We start from the raw sequence: 18,519 nt of genomic DNA on the forward strand, positions 1-18,519 counted from the left end.
CCAAACGGCAAAAAGTTTAGTGTAATTTGTTTCAATTCTAATGGCAACAAATGAAGATTTATAAGCTTTTTCTTAAATAACTATTTGTTAGTGTAATCTAAAACTAAGTTGTTTGTCGAATGATTTTTCAAACGATTAAGCATTTTGACATTTTTAAACCAACCAACAAAAAGATTTTTTTTAAAACTATATTTTTAATGGTTGTTCAGTAGTAGACTGGCTGTTAATTTCATTTTCTGAAGTATGATATTGCTATTTAATAATGAATATACTAATATACTACTACGAGAATTCTAAAAAATAAATTTTTGAAGATCATTTGCAACTTAGCTTATTTTTGCTAAAATAAATTGTTTGTTTCTATTTTTTGTTGTTTGCAAATGTTGTACCCCTTAATTAAAATCAAAACAATCAATTAAAACCCATCTCTTCTTACAGAAAATGTCTGTAGTGTTATGTGACCCATCTAGTGGCACAATGTCTGGGCCAGGCAGTCTGTCAACATCAAATGAAATTGATCACTGTGAAGAACTATCAGACAACATTGGTGCATTGGCCCTCAGTGATGACTACAATGACGTTACATTTGTAGTTGAGGGTCGTGAATTTCCAGCCCATCGTGTGATTTTGGCATCAAGATGTGATTATTTCCGAGCGCTACTGTTTGGTGGAATGCGTGAATCAAAGGGGAGGGAGCCGATAGTTGTACATGATGCGACAGCCGATGCATTTGAACTGCTCCTAAAGTACATCTACACTGGGAAAATGAGACTTAGTGATATCAAGGAAGCCCATGTGATTGAAGTACTTGGTTTGGCAAACAAATATGGGTTTCCTTCTCTTGAAAAATCTATTTCCGTTCATCTTCGCAGAACGCTGACTGTTGCAAACGCATGTGGGGTATATGACGTGGCACTACTGTACTCACTGCAAGACCTACAGGAGGCAACCGCTGAGTATATTGATAAGAATGCTCAGCAGTTATTGACCAGTGATATTTTTCCGCACATTAGTATCGAAACTTTATGCAGTATTTTAAGGCGAGACTCATTTTGTGTGCCCGAAAAAATAATATTTAAGAGTATTCAGGCTTGGTGTGACAGCAACCCCATTGCAGAAAACTTGGATCAAGAAGAAAAAATAGCTGAGACTGAAAAGAGAAACATGCTACTAGCTGCTGTTCGGCTTCCTTTAATTCCATTACAAGATATACTTGATACAGTTAGACCCACCGGCCTAATTTCATCTGATTTACTTTTGGATGCTATTAAAGCACAAACTGATGAATGTGAGAGTAGCTTGGAGTATAGGGGAGTTTTGTATCCAGATGAAAACATTGCAACAGCTCACCATGGCGCACAAGTCGTCCAAGGAGAGATGTGTGCTTCATTGCTTGATGGTGACTCGAGGAATTATGACCAAGAGCGGGGTTACACCAGGCATGAAATAAATGATGAGTGTAACAGTCGGAAAGAAATGTGCATCAAAGTAAAACTTGGCCAACAGTCTATTATCAACTGCATTCGGATGCTGCTATGGGACAAAGACAACAGGTCATATTCCTATTTCGTTGAGGTGTCGGTTGATGATAAAGAGTGGATCAAAGTTATTGACCATTCTGCTTTCCTTTGTCGCTCTTGGCAGGAGTTGTATTTTCCCAAGAGGGTGGTACGATACATTCGTGTTACCGGCACCCGCAATTCTGTCAACAGAATCTTTCATCTTGTCACTCTCGAAGCCATGTTCAGTACAAAGCAAGTGAAGCTTGAAAATGGACTTGTGGTGGCTCAAAGCAACATTGCAACTTTAGATAGATGTGCCTGCATCATTGAGGGTGTCAGTAGGGATCGAAATGCCCTTATCAATGGTGACACCCAAAACTATGACTGGGATTCAGGATATACATGTCACCAGCTCGGGAATGGAGCCATTGTTGTGCAATTGGCCCAGCCATTTGTCTTTAGTTCAATCCGCCTCTTGCTATGGGATATAGATGACCGCAGTTACAGCTATTACATTGAAGTCTCCAATGACATGGAAGATTGGACAACTATTGCCAACAAACGAAAGGAAGAGTGCCGTGCATGGCAACTTCTTGAATTCAAGAAAGTGGCAGCTACATTTGTCAGAATTGTAGGAACAGCTAACACAGCAAATGAAGTGTTCCACTGTGTCCATTTCGAATGCCCTGCCAGCAACGTTGCTAGGGTTTCTGAGCCTAGTGGCAGTGATGATGAACCACCAACAGAAAACCCTGTTCAAGCCAGTGATGAGGTTAATGAAACCGAAACATGTGAAAACAATAATTGTTAACGATTCATTGTAATTTTGTCCAAAGGTGTCTTGTTGTTTGAAACAAATGAAATTTGTGAAGTTTGTGTTGTGTAACAGTGACACTTACACATATAATAAAGTAGGCATAATGAAAAACAGTTTAATAGTTAAATTTTTGTGGGACATTGAGTTATGCCATTGATTCTTTTGTTGCTGTATATATGCATTCACTAACATGTAAAGGTAATATTTACTGCTTGGCCCAACCCTGAATGTTCAGCAATAATATTAATGTCATCAATTTTGTGTTGTTCTACGATAAATATGTGCTTTGTTTGCAAATAGGTGTGATTATGATCAAACACTTTTCATGACTATTTGAAACAACTAATTCACTGTTGAGATTCTGTTTGTGCCAATCCTTAAGAAAAATGCATTTGATGCATTATTCCATATGTCTGCTGATTCCTTGGTGTATGTTTGTGTATTTCTTTCCTTTATTAACACTTGGTGAGAGTTTAAACTTCTTATTTTTTTGTTAAAACTTGTCCATTTATTTTCTTTAACCTGCATGTTTATGTACTGTGTACATATTTATGTACAAACGCTTGTTGCCTACATATGTTTACCACAGTTCAAGCAGTTTTCAATACAATATGTGTGCATACAACTTGTCTGTCATTACTCTTCTCAAGTTTTTGATGGTAGACTATTACTGGACTTAAACAGTCACATGAAATCTGGTGTAGATTTGTACGGTGTAAGTCAGGGGTGGCCAAACATTTTTACCAGAGGGCCAAATTTGCAACTGTCTTGCCACTGGAGGGCCGGATTAAATGAGATTTACGTAAAATTTGTCGTAACTGGTTGCCATCTTTATTAAAATATATATTATTGTAGTAGAATAACAATAAATAACACTATCTTGTTTACACTTGTATTTAATAAAAGGTTTATATATGTTCACTGTGGTAAATATGGTGCTTGGAAAACACCAGGCAAGGTGTTTGGCGGGCCGGATGAAACAGGACTGGGGGCCGGATGCGGCCCGCGGGCCGTAGTTTGGCCACCACTGGTGTAAGTGGTTGCGTAGTTATCCTACGATCGATTTGAGGTAAAAAATGGTTTTGTTGCATTGGATGTAGGCAAAGCAACAAAATTATGAAAGTGAATGCAACGTTCATTGTGCGGCTTTCAAGTAGGTAAATTCGAACGCTAGCTGCCGTCTGGCCGGTTAGCTCAGTTGGTTAGAGCGTCGTGCTAATAACGCGAATGTCGCGGGTTCGATCCCCGTACTGGCCATTACTTTTTTGCAGTTATTTGCATTTTGACTGTCATCGTTTTGTTCATTAGGGACAAACACGTTACAACAAGCTACTAGAGAACGAATCTTATCATTTTGTATGTTTAGTTTTGTTACTTGAAGTATCTATTACAAATTTTACCAAATTCACATTATAAAAAGGTTATTGTTGTTCAATGTGCACCTGGTAGCTATTTTACTTTAAATAAGATTTTCAAAAACCATCACTAGGTATACCTAGAAAATAAACGAAAAAAACTTCAAAGATTTGTTTAATCCAATCCGATTACCAGGTTTAATATATGAGGTATTTAGTCTCTAGCTTATTTAAGTAGTAAATATGTTAAATCTTTAAGGAATGGATACAGATTACCCAATTAAGTTACCGTAAAAGCGATTGCGCAGCACCTGCTTGGGAATGTGGTTGCAATTTGCGTCCCGAATTCTCGTCGCCTCGATAGCTCAGTTGGGAGAGCGTTAGACTGAAGATCTAAAGGTCCCTGGTTCAATCCCGGGTCGGGGCAAATCTTTTGTTTTTCCACTGCAATCCAAATTACAAAGTATTCTCGTGTTCACAAGTGAAGACACGTTACATCGTTTTTACCCACCTTTCAATTATTTGGAAATGAAAAACAGGTGAACATATTCTGTGAAATAACTTACCATTTGTTAGCCAAAGTATTTTTAAGCTTCGGTTTCCTTTTCTTAGCAAATACACACCACACACTGCAGCACTAAACTCGAACTGCTTCTAAAATGAAGACGGATACAATGCAATATTTCTAGAACTGCGCTTGTATTACGTCACAGACGTCAGTGCTTCTTGACCACGTGGTTTTGTTGTCATTTTTGCTGAGCATATTTCTTACCTCAAACCCGAATTAAGGAGAAGTTTTTGCGTTTGGTGCAATCTTTTTTGCAATACTCTGGCCATATTTTTTAAGAATGGAAGTGCCCAAAACTGAAGAAGTAACAGATGTTGAAAGTGGGACAGAAAAGCAAGAATATGATTACACTAAAGCTGACCGCTTTACATCAGAAATATTCAAAATTGTTGTCTCCAATCTACCGAAACACTTCGGCTATGGTGAGTAAAATGATTTGATAAATGCAGTCTAGTCTGGTGTAAAATAACATCATTTTGTGTTTAAAAAAAGTTGTAATTTTAGGTGAGTGCAAAAAACTGTTGACGAAAAAGTTAAAATTGAAACCTCACAAAATCAGTGTGGTGCATCATACTTGCAGAGGATTTATCACCTTTAAAAGTGAAAAGGACAAACTTGAAGCTATAGATAAACTCAATGGGTATGTACTATTCAATACCTATAGGTATTAACATATATATATATGTTATTTTATATGTGTTATTTCTACACCATAAACAAATTGTTGTCATGTAAATAAAAAGTATAATGACCCAAACATACATAAAAATCAGCACGGTTTGTTGTTTAATCATCTTGGTCAAAGCCATTGCAATCAGCAATATGTTTTGTCATTTTTAGGGGCATAAATAAATATTTAGTATTTTGCCTATAGTGTATAAACAAAATTAACTTGTTTGTGACATGTTTTGACTAATTCATCTTAAAGGTATGTGTTGAAAGGCAAGACATTGGAAGTGAAAAATGCTCCACCAAAAGCAGATGCGATGTCACAGAGGAGACCTCCTTCTGAAGCACCAGAGAAAAAGAAGCGAAAATTAAATGATTCCAACTTGGACAACAAGGATGGTTTAACACCAGAAGGTACATATGGAAATCGAAGCATTACTGGTGATTGCATGAGCATTTGCCGAAACATTTGAACAATTAGGCATGTTCCTTTTTACATTTATTTGAGCGGTTATTTTCATCATTAATCTAATAGATACTTCCATATAAGACGTACCAACCAATTTATGTTTACAAACATTGATGCACTTAAAATTGGAATTGCCAAAACATGGAATGATGGAAATTAAAATTGTTTTTGTTCTTGGTCACTACATGCATTTGGCAATGTTTTAATTTCAGTCTGTACTAATTAAAGTTATATATATCATATTTGGTCAAGTGGCATTGCGTTCCCTTGTACAAAGATTTTACAAAACAAATTTATTTACCCAAGTTGCACTTTTACAGCTATTATATGAACCAGCAATAGCAATGTTTTTTCGTTGTCTACACATTTATTTTATTCCTAGAGCTTATGAAACACAATGTTATTCCTTGGCACAAAATGCCTTACAAAGAACAGCTGCTTAACAAGGAACAAGCTGTCCGCTCCACCCTGAGTATGATCAGAAGACAAATGGGCAGTATTAAAAACCTTGATTTGGAAGTAAGTAGATACCCTGGTAATATGATTCATCCCAATTCTGTTTACCTAATAAATAGATTCAAACAGTTAGAATAAAGCAAGGTAAACGAATGGCCCCTTATGTGACCTTACAATAAACTTTAATTAACCTTTTTAGGGATATTGTGAGTATACAACACTGAAAATCTTAAGTTAGGTAATAACATTGTTTCACCAGGTATGTATTTGCTTTGATTACTTTTTGGGCATTTCCTAATTAGAATTTTACGTAGGTCTTCAGATGGATAATGCAATGGAAAAACACAACTGGATTGTGTTGTCCAATGCGACCTATCCTTCCATCTCCTGTTGAAGACAAATACAGAAACAAATGCAGTTTCACCGTGGGCAAAGATGCAGCGGGAAATATCATGACTGGGTTTCGTCTTGGAAAATACAGGTTTGCCACTGTTTGTGCGAACAAAATACTGTTACATTAAATCTCGGTTAGTCTGGATCTTCACCTAGTTGAGACAAACTTTAAAGTACAAATGATTGTAATGTGGTAAGGCTTGAACTGATCAATGTTGGTTGACCTGGATCTTTGCCTAGTCAGAACAAGTTTTTTGGTGCAAACGGGTCCAGTTTAACCGAGGTTTACTATACGGCATCAAATACTAATGCAGTCCTTGTGCTGTACTGGTTGTACATTTATATAGCTGGCATTTGGAATTTATTACAGTTTATTGAGTCATTTACAGCCCAAATCAATGGTCACAAAGCATGTGAAATATATTTTTTGTTTCTGACTATGTGAATACAGATTTTTATTATTTTTATTTTACTCAAGGGACCAAGATTGTGCTGTGGGGTCACCAGTTTGCTTACGGCACATCTCAGACAAAATGAAACAGATCACAGCCAGTTTCAATGAATATGTGCTGCAATCAAAACATAAAGTACACGATCTGTTTGATCATACAGGCTACTGGAAACAGATTGTCGTCAGAGAAGCTGTTGACCAATCTGTTATGGTGATCGTTCGAATGTGCCAACAGGTATTCACTTATAACTTTGTCATGGAGACTTGTGATTCCAAAACAGTGTCGGGAAGCCATAAATACTCCTTTTTTAAGTGTGCATTATGTAAGCATCTTGCAGATGTTAAGGGTGGCAGTGATAGGCATAAATTGAATTGAAATTCTTGAAAGGGTACTTGTGTTGTATCATACTACAGTAAACCTTGGCTATTTTATACCCCTTTGGGCTAAAACATTTCCAGATTAGGCAATAATCCGGATTAACTGATTTCGATCAGATCAAGCCTTACCACATTACAATCATTTGTATCTCAAGGTTTGTCTGAATTAGAAGAGCTGGATTAACCGAATTGGTTTAATAAAGGTTTACTGTATTTGCATTATAGCATGAACTCCAAAATAGAACCACCTTTTTCTGTTTTTCTAGCTTTGACCATAACCCTGAAGATTTAATCTTTGAATATAATCTGCTAATAAATTAATTTTTAAAATGAATATATTAGTTAAATGGGGTAAAAAAAATGCTGGAGTTGGGGTATAACACAAACAATATATATATATACCCTCACAACTAAAAAAATGTACAGTTTCTTGGTGTCTCAATTTAAAAATTGTGTTTATTAAAGGATCTCAGTGATGAAGACCTGAAAACAGAACAAACTGCAATTGCCAAACATTTTGCTGCTAGTGGCATTGATGTAGACACTCTTCTGTTTCAAACCATTGGAAATCATAACAAGGGATTTGATGCTGATGCTGGGCCTGTTGCCATAGTGACAGGCAAAGGAGTAATTTACGAGAAACTGTTTGATCTCAAGTTTCAGATTTCATCAACTGCATTTTTCCAGGTAGCTAAACTTACAATTTTAGTTATTAAAGTTGTTTCTCTACTCAAGAATTGAAAATTAACTCTAATGTTCCAAGTTATTAAGCTGTATATATATATAATAGAAATTCCTATGCTATTGTTAGATGGACAAAGATTGTCCACTGTGTAATTCTGTATTAAAAATCTTTTTTTTTTCTATTTAAATAAGATGTGGAAAGTCCATTAGTTTCTATTCAAATGGCACAGATAGTACATTTTATTCAGGGACTAAAAACATTCATAAAAAAAGAAATAAGTATTTTATAAAATAAATTGGATTAGGATCTCAAAAATAAAAAAATCAACAAATTTTCCAGTTCCTTAAAGGAGGCTACAGTATACATGTAAAATGTACACTGGTAAACTTTTTTCTGAGTAATTATTGTAACCGCGTTCTTACCCAAACAAAACTTCTTTGGTTTAATTACAAACATACACTCACTGTACGTAACTGTTCTTTTTCTTATAGTGCAATACATTAGCTGCTGAAGTTCTTTACAAATCTGCCCAAGACATGGTTCTCAAATCAATCATCAATGCGACAGAATACTCTGAAGATGAAACAGACTACAAAGAAACAATTTTGCTTGACATATGCTGTGGAACTGGTACAATTGGATTGACTTTGGCTCGTTATGTCAAACGAGTAATTGGAATCGAGATGAGTGATGTGGCAGTTGAAGATGCAAAAATCAATGCTAAGCTAAATAGTGAGTAGAAGTAGCTTTGTAGGAGGCAGAAACCAAAATATCAAATAAAAATGATGCAGAATAGGACAAAACCATGCGTTGAAAATATACCCACGAAAAAGCCAATGTCGGGCACAATGTGTAGGCAATGGTGCTGACTCGAATTTCGACGGGTTTACCACTGAGCCAGTGTAGCTCAGTTGGTAGAGTGCAAGTCCCAGAAAGACTCCTGTCGTGGGTTCAAATCCCACCACAGGCTAGATTTTTCTAGCTTACACCTGTCATACGGGATTGTTTGGTGACTGGTTGATTTGATATAATACTATTTTCTTTTAGGTATTGACAATGCTGAGTTTCATTGCGGTAAAGCTGAAGACATTCTACCCAATATTGTCCAACCATACTTAAAATCACAAACACATAATATAGTAGCGGTGGTCGACCCACCAAGATGTGGCTTACACCAAAAGGTAATGTCATGGATGCTTACATAAAGTTCGAAAATCATGTGATTTATTTTTTTGTTTTTGTAGGTGATTCGAACCATCCGGCAGTGCTTGTCGATCAAAAAGCTCGTTTTCATTTCATGTAGCCTTGAGCAGGCAAAAAATAACTTCCTTGAGTAAGTATGAATTTGTGCATTTGCGCTGGCTATGGCTGCAAAGGGGCAAATGATTTAATTCAGTCAAGGACATGGCATGTCAAACTCAAACAATTGTTACTTCTAATATTATATGTGTCTGGGCATACACACAAGCTTACTGTAACATTACATGTAGCTTTTAGCTCAGTTGGTAGAGCATTAGTCCTGGAAAGTCTCCTGTTGTGAGTTAAAATCCCATCCCAGGCTAGATTTTCCATCCTATGCCTTGCCATATGGGATTGCTTGGTGACCCTGATTTGGTATGACGCTTTCAATAGGCCTGGCGCACAATGATTGCATGCTATGGTCACACACAGGGTTTTTTAAGGTTTGGTTTGGGTGACCGCTAAGTAGTTTTAAGAGACCGCAAGTGTTTCATTTAAATACCAAAAAATAGCCATATTTGCTTAAACGAATTATTTATTAGTTAAATTAAATTTTGGGAAACCGCTGGAGAAATTTACGGTCCCCCAAAACACCTTAAAAAACACTGGTCACACACCAATGATATGTTTAGCATAGATTTTTCTTGTGCATTGAGAAAAACATACATCAAGCATACATTACATTTACAACATACTTTTTTTACAGCTTGTGCCGACCGCAATCGAAACGCCTAGTGGGTCTTGCTTTTAAACCCTTATTGGCCCAACCTTTGGATTTATTTCCCCACACCAAGCATACAGAAGTGGTTGTTTTGTTTGAAAGAATTCAACCTTTATCAAAGAACACCTTAACGACAGCAAATACACAACCCTCAAAAGCGGTCAGTGAAGAACAATTAACGAAGCCTGTTAGTCCAGTGAAAAAGGAAGGGACAGAATCTGATCTTGAAAACGTATATAAAAGGAGTTCCACTGAGGACAATACCACGTTTTCAGAACAAAAAGATGTAGAGATGGACACTATTTTAACAGAGGCAAGATTAAACGATATGCCTAAAACTGAAATAGTTCCGGTGGATGCAAATCTTGAAAATGAACCTAATACTACTCTATGCATGTCAACGAACAGTGTTAGTGCCGTAAACATACAAAGTCAAAAGTCTGTGCAAACTGCCAATGCGGAAGAACCAACAGAGGAGGTTACTACCGATGAAATGCACAAACAAGACGACCTCTCTTGAAACACATCATTCATCTTGCGAAGACGTTCTCAACAGACTGCTGTATGCAGTCCGTTGACTGAAGAACGTGCCAAATGTGCGTTTTTATTTATTTGTGGTGGTGGAAATGTGCTTTTACGCAGCTCTCACTCGCGCAAATACAGTCTTTGTAAGACACAGAAAGAATTCAAGAGTTGTAAGCGGGCCCAAACTCTAACATTCTTAAAAGTTTTCGGAAAATCAATTCCGAAAACTTAGTTTACTAAATGAACGAATTTGGCATGTACACCTACAGGCGGTACGTAAACAGGCTACACTCTCTACATCTACCTTAGATTAGTTAAATTGTGACAGAGTTACAACTTCGGTAAAACTAAGTTACTAGACGAGAGCAAGAACCAACAAAGAAATTAGTAGTTCACTACTGGTGCAAAACGGGCAAGAAACTTTCACCACGATGAAACGCGTGCGAAATCATTACCACGATGAAAATGCAGCATTGTGATTACCACGATAAAACTACTGCAAGGAAACTAACACAATCAAAATACTGGGATGAAATTACCGCAATAAAATATGTAACCTTTGTTCTCGCACAGCATATTATTTTTCAGACATCATTCTGGCATACATCATATTTTGATGTAATTGGTCTGCTAGTTTAACCTGCTACAAAAAGAGGAAAGGTTTTAGCAAACAACAGTTGCTTTATCATGAATGCAAATAAAATGTAATAGAAAATAAAAAGTAACCCTGGTGGTTTGGATGAGAAACCACATTTAGCATTGCGACATGGATGGATAACTTTTATTCCAGATTTTGGCGGAAAAGGAACTTTGTTTAGTTTTCTTTATTTGTTTGTATTATCTATAGCAAATTTGTCACAGTTGTGTGAAAATATTTACCTTCAAAAGATTATCTTGTTATTCCGGTTTTGTTTTGTTTTTGAGGTAGCTTGTTATTGTTTAAGGTAACTGTATACAGTAGTTAATGATAAATTAGAACATCAACCAAAAAATCTTCAATTTTCCTCAGTAATTTGCATGCTTGTTTGGGTAAAATACAGTTAAACAATTAGGTTAATGATGTTTTACCATAAAACCTTTTCCTTTTCTAGTTAACTTCTCTTGTTTGTTGTAAACTGACAACAAAGTGTAATTCGGTAACAAAACTGATCACACAAAGATGGATGTAAATAAAGTTGCAGATCTTTTGGCACAGACTACAGTAAACAAGCAAAACAAAATCAGCTTTAAAGGTGAAGGGCGTAAACTTGACAAGGCAGAAGATGCAGCAGAAATTATCAAAGCCATTGTTGATTGCCCTGATCTCGAAGTCCTTGAACTGGTTGGAAACACAGTCGGGGTAGATTGTGCTAAACTGATTGCTGACACTTTGCACAAAAGACCAGAGCTCCAGAGATGTTTATGGGCTGATATGTTCACTGGCCGTCTTCGCTCAGAAATCCCAATTTCACTCACTTCTTTGGGAAATGCAATTATCGAAGCCAATGCTCATTTGGTGGAGCTAGATTTAAGTGATAATGCCTTTGGACCTGATTGTGCTAAGGTAAGTACATATCTTCTTGGATATTGTACATCTTTACAAATGTTATGGAAAGATTTCCATTTTTAGGCATGTGTTCCATTGCTGAAAAGTCCTGCATGCTACACCCTGCAAGAGTTACGGTTCAACAATAATGGTCTTGGTGGTGGTGGAATCATTTTAGCTGACACCTTGATTGAGTGTCACAAGAAGAGCAGTGCTACAGGAAAGCCCCTTCAGCTCAAAGTATTTGTTGCTGGACGAAACAGGTTTGGAATTACATTAAAAAATGATCTCTAAGATGTTGTTTTTGAAATGTAATGATTACTTAAACTAGGTTTGTGGCAGAAAATTATCCATCTAGTAAATTGGCTTTCCTCACACAACTTTATCTTTGGTCAACTTTTGGTAACATTAAACTAAAAAGGTTTTTCCTTTGTACCACCAGTTTCCAAAGCACAATTTAGGTCAAATGTCTTGTCTTTGATTATGTCGAAAATGGGTACTTTGGCTAATCATTTTTCCACATTAATTGGGTTTTAAGTTTGCTGCCTTTATGATCATTGATTAAATTTACCAATTTAACATGCAGATTGGAAAATCCTGGTGCAAAAGCACTTGCTGATGCATTCAAAACTATCGGTACACTTGAGGAAATTCAGCTGCCTCAAAATGGAATTCAACATCAGGGAATTGTTGCCTTAGCTGAGGCAGTAAAATGCAGTCCAAATTTACGCCACCTAAATTTGAATGACAACATCTTCACAGAAAAGGGAGCAGTACCAATGGCCAATGCTTTGAAACATATTGACAGCTTGGAAATAGTGAACTTTGGTGATTGCCTTATCAGGACAGAAGGGGCAAAGGCACTGGGTCAAAATCTTGCTGAATCAAATCCAAATCTAAAAGAGTTGATATTGAGCTTTGGCGAGGTTCAGCTGGAAGGTGGCATAGCTGTATGTGAAGCCATGACTAGAAAACTTATGCTACAAAAGCTGGATTTGAATGGAAACCAGTTTGGAGACGACGGCGTAGATGAGATCAAAGATTTAGGAAAAGAGTTTACTTGTAAAGATGCTTTAGGGTCACTAAGCGATGACGAAGGTGTTGATTCAGATGAAGAAAGTGGCTCTGACCACGAAGCAGATGAAACAAACGAATCAATAGAAAACATTGTCAATGGAACACATGATGAATCTGTACAGAATGGCTACACTGGTACCCTTGAGGAGATTACACCAAAAAACTTTTTCTCAGTTGTATCTGCTGCTCATCTTTTGCAATTGTCAGCTTCCCAGCGTGCTGAACTCATGGAAGAGGTTATCGAGTTTGTGCCAAATGCAGAGGCAGCTGCAGATGCTTTCCTTACCTTGTCAAGTAAGTTTACAGTAGTTTTGACTTAAGAATGTCACTAAAGGAAATGTAGGGTTTGAGTTGAGTTTATTTCGCTTGGTGAAAGAAAACATAGCGACACAATTGCTCTAAAAAAACAGTCACCAAGCCAGAAATAGTTGTGCAACTTTAAAACGTTATGAGCGCATAAAAGTAGATCTCACAATTGGTGGAAAACATTACAAGGCGTTATGTGACAAGGGTAAACATAGTGTGACCGTATGCTCCGTTCCTAAGGGTAAGAATTACAGATAAAGAGCATCGATTACCAAATCTTTTTGCACAGTGTTCCATATCACAAAAAAGGAAAACAAAGACTAACTTTCAAAACAGGCCAGAACGCATAGTTAAGTATATAATAGCTGATTTAGAGCAATATTGCTGGAGCAATATAGTAAAGGATTCAATTTGAGAAAATTTTAAAATTCACCACTACTTGAAATCTAGGTAACATTTTAGACTCAAAAGTGATTACTGTACATTGTTTCCATTTTTGCAGATCTCCTAACAGAAGATTGTGTGAGTAATATCCTGTCATGTGAGAAGCCATCCGCAGAAAATCTCAGAGTCTCTGTCTTCGAATGCATTGATGTGCTCATGGCCGAAGCATTCGACAAATACCCCAACACCCCTATGCTGGTCATCAACCCTTTGCTTGTGCGAATGGGTTTAATCAAAAGCGAAGACAAAAAGTTCAAATCTCCTTCTGACATTCGCGCCCAAGCCGTGGTGTTAGGCCACATCTGCCAACAGGCATACTTTCCACAGTTTGTAAAAAAAATCATTCGTGGTGTTGTTACAAAGGACTCAGAGCCCTGGGAAATTTCCCCCATTTTGAGATCGCAGCTATTGCAGTTGCTTTTTGCGTAGTACTGTTGTTGTTTTTTTCCTTGTCCTTGCTAGGTAACTGTGCCAATACAAACTTACTTAGGCCCATGATTCAATCACAAAAATAGCTAAATGCCGCTTATATAAACTGCCGAATCATATGAAATAAATGAAAACTTAATCTTGGGCTCAAAGAAGTACAACAGTTTTGCCCACTCCTTGAGCAGACATGTTTTATCAGAAAAAAATGTCACAATGCATTTAGGTGTGTATTTTAAAAGCACATTTAGTCTTGAGCCATACAACCCCATTTATCCTGTTTTACGGCTATATTTTAAATTCGCCAAACGAATCGTTGTGTAAAATACAAATTTTCAAAACTCAAGTAACTGTTACAATCCTAATTGTGGTTATTTATCTCATACGTGTTGCTACAATTAGGAAATGACTATGTCAGCAATTTTAAATACACAGACGGTTATTGGGAAACCCAGTGGCGTGAAACACTTTTTGTTCTCGTCGCTAGATGTCACATATACCACACTGTTCATACTTCACAGCACTCTGAGTTTGACCGAAGGGTCGGAGGCACATACTGTTCAAAATCGAACCAAGGCGATAAACCAGGAAAAAATTATGCGTACGGTTTTACCTAACATACTTCTACACAAAGTTGTCGAGCCGTACCTTTCAGTTTGGAGTGAAATTGAGTAAAACTTGCTTAATTAGGAACTGACTCCATGCTCGCCTCATTTGTGCGTTAGTTTTACCAACATGCGGGCTTTGTTGGTTAAAAAAACGAGTTCAAGATCGCTTACACTTATTTCCACAACATATCGTCAGGAGCGCTGTATTAAAGTTCGCGAGGAATATGCATGTTGCAGCAAATAAAATGAGTTGTAAGTCAGTGATGCACCGAAGTTTCGTATGGCCTAAACATTTTAGTCGAATATGCCGAAGCCGATTTTAAATGTTTCAACTTTGACCCGAACGTTTTCAATATTCCAAAACTTTTTGATTGGATAATATTAATGCCAAAACTTTCAATATCGCGCACGTAAAACATCATAGGCTTAATTAACTAATTCTTGCAACTAAAATTAAATAACCAGCACGTTGTCTGCAAAATATTAAAAGTTTAGCAAAGCTTGCGCATTGTCAAAAGTGATTTTGGAATGTCATAACAAGTTCACTTGTATTAACAGCAAAAGGATTAGTTAAAAACAATAATCAGAACGGATATTTTGAGTTGTTTCTGTCTAAATTTTTCATGCTTTGGCCGAATGTTCGGTTTCGGCTCGAAACGTCTCAAACAGGTTCAGTGCATAATACTGCCGATTTGTGTAATTTAATTTTTACTAAACCTATTGGTTTGATACAAATCATGCAACTAAAGGCACCAGAAAAATGTTGTATCATGCATACTTGCCTCATCAATGTAAATCTAATGTGCCTAGGTGATAAAAACGCTACCAATGTTACATCACAAACAAATGTCATGAAGTTTGGTACTAGATGACGTCAAGCATATAAGTTTCAAACACTTCTACACAAAACCAATCAACGAGCAAAACTTCTTAAGTTATTACAAAAGCAAAAACTAACATCACTGCAACTCCTAAAGTCGACCGTCGCGCCATGTTGATAATTTCCAAGTAAATATTGTAACACTACATCATATAAGGCAGCTACGGAAATTAGTCATCTTTCGTCATACATCAGCTGTTCAATGAGTTTCTACAAATCCAAGTACTACAGGTGACAGTTCAGTATCCGTCTTATTTCAGAATTGAAAGCATCGTTTCACTTCGTCGAAGTTTGCCTTCCTGTTCCACACATGTGAGAGTAAAATCAACGAGACGGGCATGTGCGCTTTTTGCCAGTTGGAGAACTTGACCACAACGCAAGACAACAAACCGCGTATCGCTGTGCGTGCTTCATGTAGACGTGACTACGCCATATTTCTAGTAATTTCAATGGACTGAAACCAGTTACTATATCTCTCAGACCTAATAAGGATTTGCCGGGGATGCAGGTCTTGATGAAGTTTTCAAGCCCTGTCGATCTTTTTTGTTCTTAATCGTTACAGCGACTTTTGTTACGTCATGATCATGTGACGTTCACGCGATTTTGCAAATACTTGGAAATTGCAATCATAAGTAAAGCGGGTGTTTTATTTTCCAATGCACGGCTCGCAGTTTATACTAATTACAATTAATTGCAATAAAATTAGACAAAACTTTTGGGTTCGAATCCCTCCGCATGCGGAGGATAGATTGCCATTAATGCCCTAATCGCAAGAATTGGTCGAAAGATAAGCATTCTTCAGTATATTGCCTCTTGCAGGTCTGGCGTACATCGATTTATTTAAAAACATGCGGCTACTATTGATCTGCATGTACGAAAAATTCTTATCATACAAAAGTAAGAAAATATTTTTTACGACATTTTTAAACGTAAGGCTACAGAATGTTTCATGCATATTTCTATCAGGCAAAATTATACATGTCATCGTTGTTTTTGTGTGATTTTAAGCCCGTTCAAAATAACATAATCTCTCGCGTTCGGTAAGTGATAATTTACCACTGTCACAGTGTGTAGGTGCACAAATCTTTCAATAGCTCAACATGCGAGTAACTTTACTTTTTACGAGCATTGCACCTGGGTTGCACGAATCTTTAAATGTGAAATGACCTGTGAAAGCCGTTGCTCCCTGTGGAGTAGGTCACATGGTCACAGCTGGTTCAAATCGTCACGCAAGATGGTTTCGCGCACGTGCTTGCCTTGGATTTGTCCATATTCGGTAAAACTGAATATCCATATTCCAACTCCAGTCCCATGACTTCAGCGGTTTGATGATGACATAATAAAATTAAAAATCAAATCCATTTTTAAAATGAGTTTCATAAGAAATCGGTCTGTATTCAAGCCTAAAATGGATTTAACAGAGAACTTTTGTATGTTTGTCTTTTGTTGGGATAGCCTATTACAATTAAATAAGTCTGATGTCTAATTTGTACACAATATTACTGTTGCATATTAATATTTGGAATCTTAGTTTAGTTAATTTTTCTAAACTTTGATTTCAATCCACCAATTTAGTGAGTTCATTAAATCATCTTCGAAAAATATCTTCATTAAAGTTTTTGAAATGGTTTACAAAACCCGCTTAAGTTGATTTGAGTTTTTTAAAGAAGTTTTTTTTTTAATTTTAAGGTCGTCAGAAAAAAGTGAGTTCAGTTGATTTTCATACCCCATCTATAAAAAAAAACACTAATAAACTTGCTTTGTTAATTCTTGGACAAAAACGGCGACTTGCGTTACGTAAAAGTTCATCCACTTTTCTAACCGCCCCATGATTTTTTCGGCACATGAGGCAGAGCATGCAACTGTATATTAACTCCAAAAGGATTTAGGCTTACCCATGTCAAAATACTCAATATAACATTGCAGCCAATTTTGCACAACTTGCAACAATCCTGAACTTTTTTGCAACGTGAAATCAACAACACAGTTTGATTTTCGAAGAATGTTTTAAAACCCTAATTTCAACTATGTTATGGTGTCCTGTTTTGATTACCACTACAAAACAAAGATAGATAATGTGACCTATTCTGGCACAAGCGTTGCCTAATAAATTGCCGCATGAAAAGCCCTAAATTCAAAACGACAAAAAACGGAATGAATTTCGGCAATACTTAACCCTATAGCTAAAAATAGTAACAACTGCTTACTTTGTTTGAAAGTTTAAATAATGACCAAGTGCTAGCATTAGATCAACGTTCAAGAACTAAGCATAAATTTGTTTTGAGCCACTTGAATGGCATTGGCTTATTCTGCCTGAAAGTCTAAGAGCTAATTGGTCCAAAACGCGTTTAACGATCTAGGCCAGTGGTTCTTAACCTTTTTTCTGTTGTTACCCACAAAATGTTTTGATGGATATCAATTACCCCTTTTAGAAAAACATCACCTAATATAGCTTGCAATCCAAAATATACCCACGGAAAAACAAAGTCATTATTTATTGTACATTCAAAGGTTCATTTCAAATGCAGTTAATGGAAAGGTTGATACTACTTTTTAGCTACTATAAGCGTGCAAATCTAGGCTGAGTGCAGGAGAGACATTACAAAATGTTTGCTGGTTACAATAATGATTATCAAGAATCTAAAGATAACTATAACAGAAAATCTATGTTACCCCTTTTAAAATGCCAAATTACCCCTTTGGGGGTAATTACCCACAGGTTAAGAACCACTGATCTAGGCGTTCTTACCAAAAAGAGCACAAGCTTGACCCAGTTGAGCACAATAGGTGAGATCGTGGCAAAATGTGCCTGTATTATATTTCAATTAGCTTGCTCTGAAATTTGCTTTGAGGGAGCGGTCATTTTTTCTTCTTCTTTAATTCGTTTTACTAATTAGGCATTTGCCCTAGATAGAAATGCTGTGTAAAAGATTTCGATTACAAGATCAATGTTAACTAAGAAATGTTTATTGCGTAGCAGTGCCCTAACAGAGAAAAACGCCATAGTAAAGACCAACAAAATTGC

General features: G+C 36.7%; 3 protein-coding genes and 2 non-coding genes across 5 annotated transcripts; all 5 read left to right on the plus strand.

The window, feature by feature from the left end:
* Positions 1-419: 419 nt before the first annotated feature.
* Positions 420-2,944, plus strand: LOC145215259 (BTB/POZ domain-containing protein 9-like). Its single transcript, XM_080083941.1, has one exon. The coding sequence runs from the start codon at positions 442-444 to the stop codon at positions 2,311-2,313; it is 1,872 nt and encodes a 623-aa protein (XP_079940067.1). The 5' UTR covers positions 420-441; the 3' UTR covers positions 2,314-2,944.
* Positions 2,945-3,502: 558 nt separating this feature from the next.
* Trnai-aau (transfer RNA isoleucine (anticodon AAU)) lies at positions 3,503-3,576 on the plus strand. The gene has a single exon. It is a non-coding gene; the product is annotated as a tRNA-Ile (tRNA).
* Positions 3,577-4,028: 452 nt separating this feature from the next.
* Positions 4,029-4,101, plus strand: Trnaf-gaa (transfer RNA phenylalanine (anticodon GAA)). The gene has a single exon. It is a non-coding gene; the product is annotated as a tRNA-Phe (tRNA).
* An 86-nt stretch (positions 4,102-4,187) lies between these two features.
* On the plus strand, positions 4,188-10,393 carry LOC145215258 (tRNA (uracil-5-)-methyltransferase homolog A-like). The gene is made up of 12 exons (XM_080083940.1): positions 4,188-4,213; positions 4,287-4,664; positions 4,747-4,882; positions 5,171-5,325; positions 5,763-5,899; positions 6,151-6,317; positions 6,708-6,915; positions 7,524-7,745; positions 8,235-8,475; positions 8,791-8,924; positions 8,988-9,076; positions 9,689-10,393. Exons 2-12 carry the CDS (start codon positions 4,523-4,525, stop codon positions 10,221-10,223), a joined length of 2,166 nt encoding a protein of 721 aa, XP_079940066.1. The 5' UTR covers positions 4,188-4,213; positions 4,287-4,522; the 3' UTR covers positions 10,224-10,393.
* A 925-nt stretch (positions 10,394-11,318) lies between these two features.
* Positions 11,319-14,352, plus strand: LOC145215261 (ran GTPase-activating protein 1-like). The gene is made up of 4 exons (XM_080083947.1): positions 11,319-11,771; positions 11,838-12,016; positions 12,340-13,124; positions 13,639-14,352. The coding sequence occupies exons 1-4, from the start codon at positions 11,388-11,390 to the stop codon at positions 14,007-14,009; spliced, it is 1,719 nt and encodes a 572-aa protein (XP_079940073.1). The 5' UTR covers positions 11,319-11,387; the 3' UTR covers positions 14,010-14,352.
* The last annotated feature ends 4,167 nt before the right edge of the window (positions 14,353-18,519 follow it).

The sequence above is a fragment of the Phallusia mammillata genome, chromosome 2 (assembly GCF_965637545.1).
Source record: "Phallusia mammillata chromosome 2, kaPhaMamm4.hap1.1, whole genome shotgun sequence".
Classification (NCBI taxonomy): Eukaryota; Metazoa; Chordata; class Ascidiacea; order Phlebobranchia; family Ascidiidae; genus Phallusia; species Phallusia mammillata.

Excerpts from the sequence above, each read along its gene's own strand:
- LOC145215258 (XM_080083940.1), top strand. The coding sequence starts at position 4,523 with ATGGAAGTGCCCAAAACTGAAGAAGTAACAGATGTTGAAAGTGGGACA. Across the intron at positions 8,476-8,790 it reads AATCAATGCTAAGCTAAATA|GTATTGACAATGCTGAGTTT; the intron begins GTGAGTAGAAGT and ends ATTTTCTTTTAG. Across the intron at positions 9,077-9,688 it reads GCAAAAAATAACTTCCTTGA|CTTGTGCCGACCGCAATCGA; the intron begins GTAAGTATGAAT and ends CTTTTTTTACAG.
- LOC145215259 (XM_080083941.1), top strand. The coding sequence starts at position 442 with ATGTCTGTAGTGTTATGTGACCCATCTAGTGGCACAATGTCTGGGCCA.
- LOC145215261 (XM_080083947.1), top strand. The coding sequence starts at position 11,388 with ATGGATGTAAATAAAGTTGCAGATCTTTTGGCACAGACTACAGTAAAC. Across the intron at positions 12,017-12,339 it reads TTTGTTGCTGGACGAAACAG|ATTGGAAAATCCTGGTGCAA; the intron begins GTTTGGAATTAC and ends TTTAACATGCAG. Across the intron at positions 13,125-13,638 it reads TGCTTTCCTTACCTTGTCAA|ATCTCCTAACAGAAGATTGT; the intron begins GTAAGTTTACAG and ends CCATTTTTGCAG.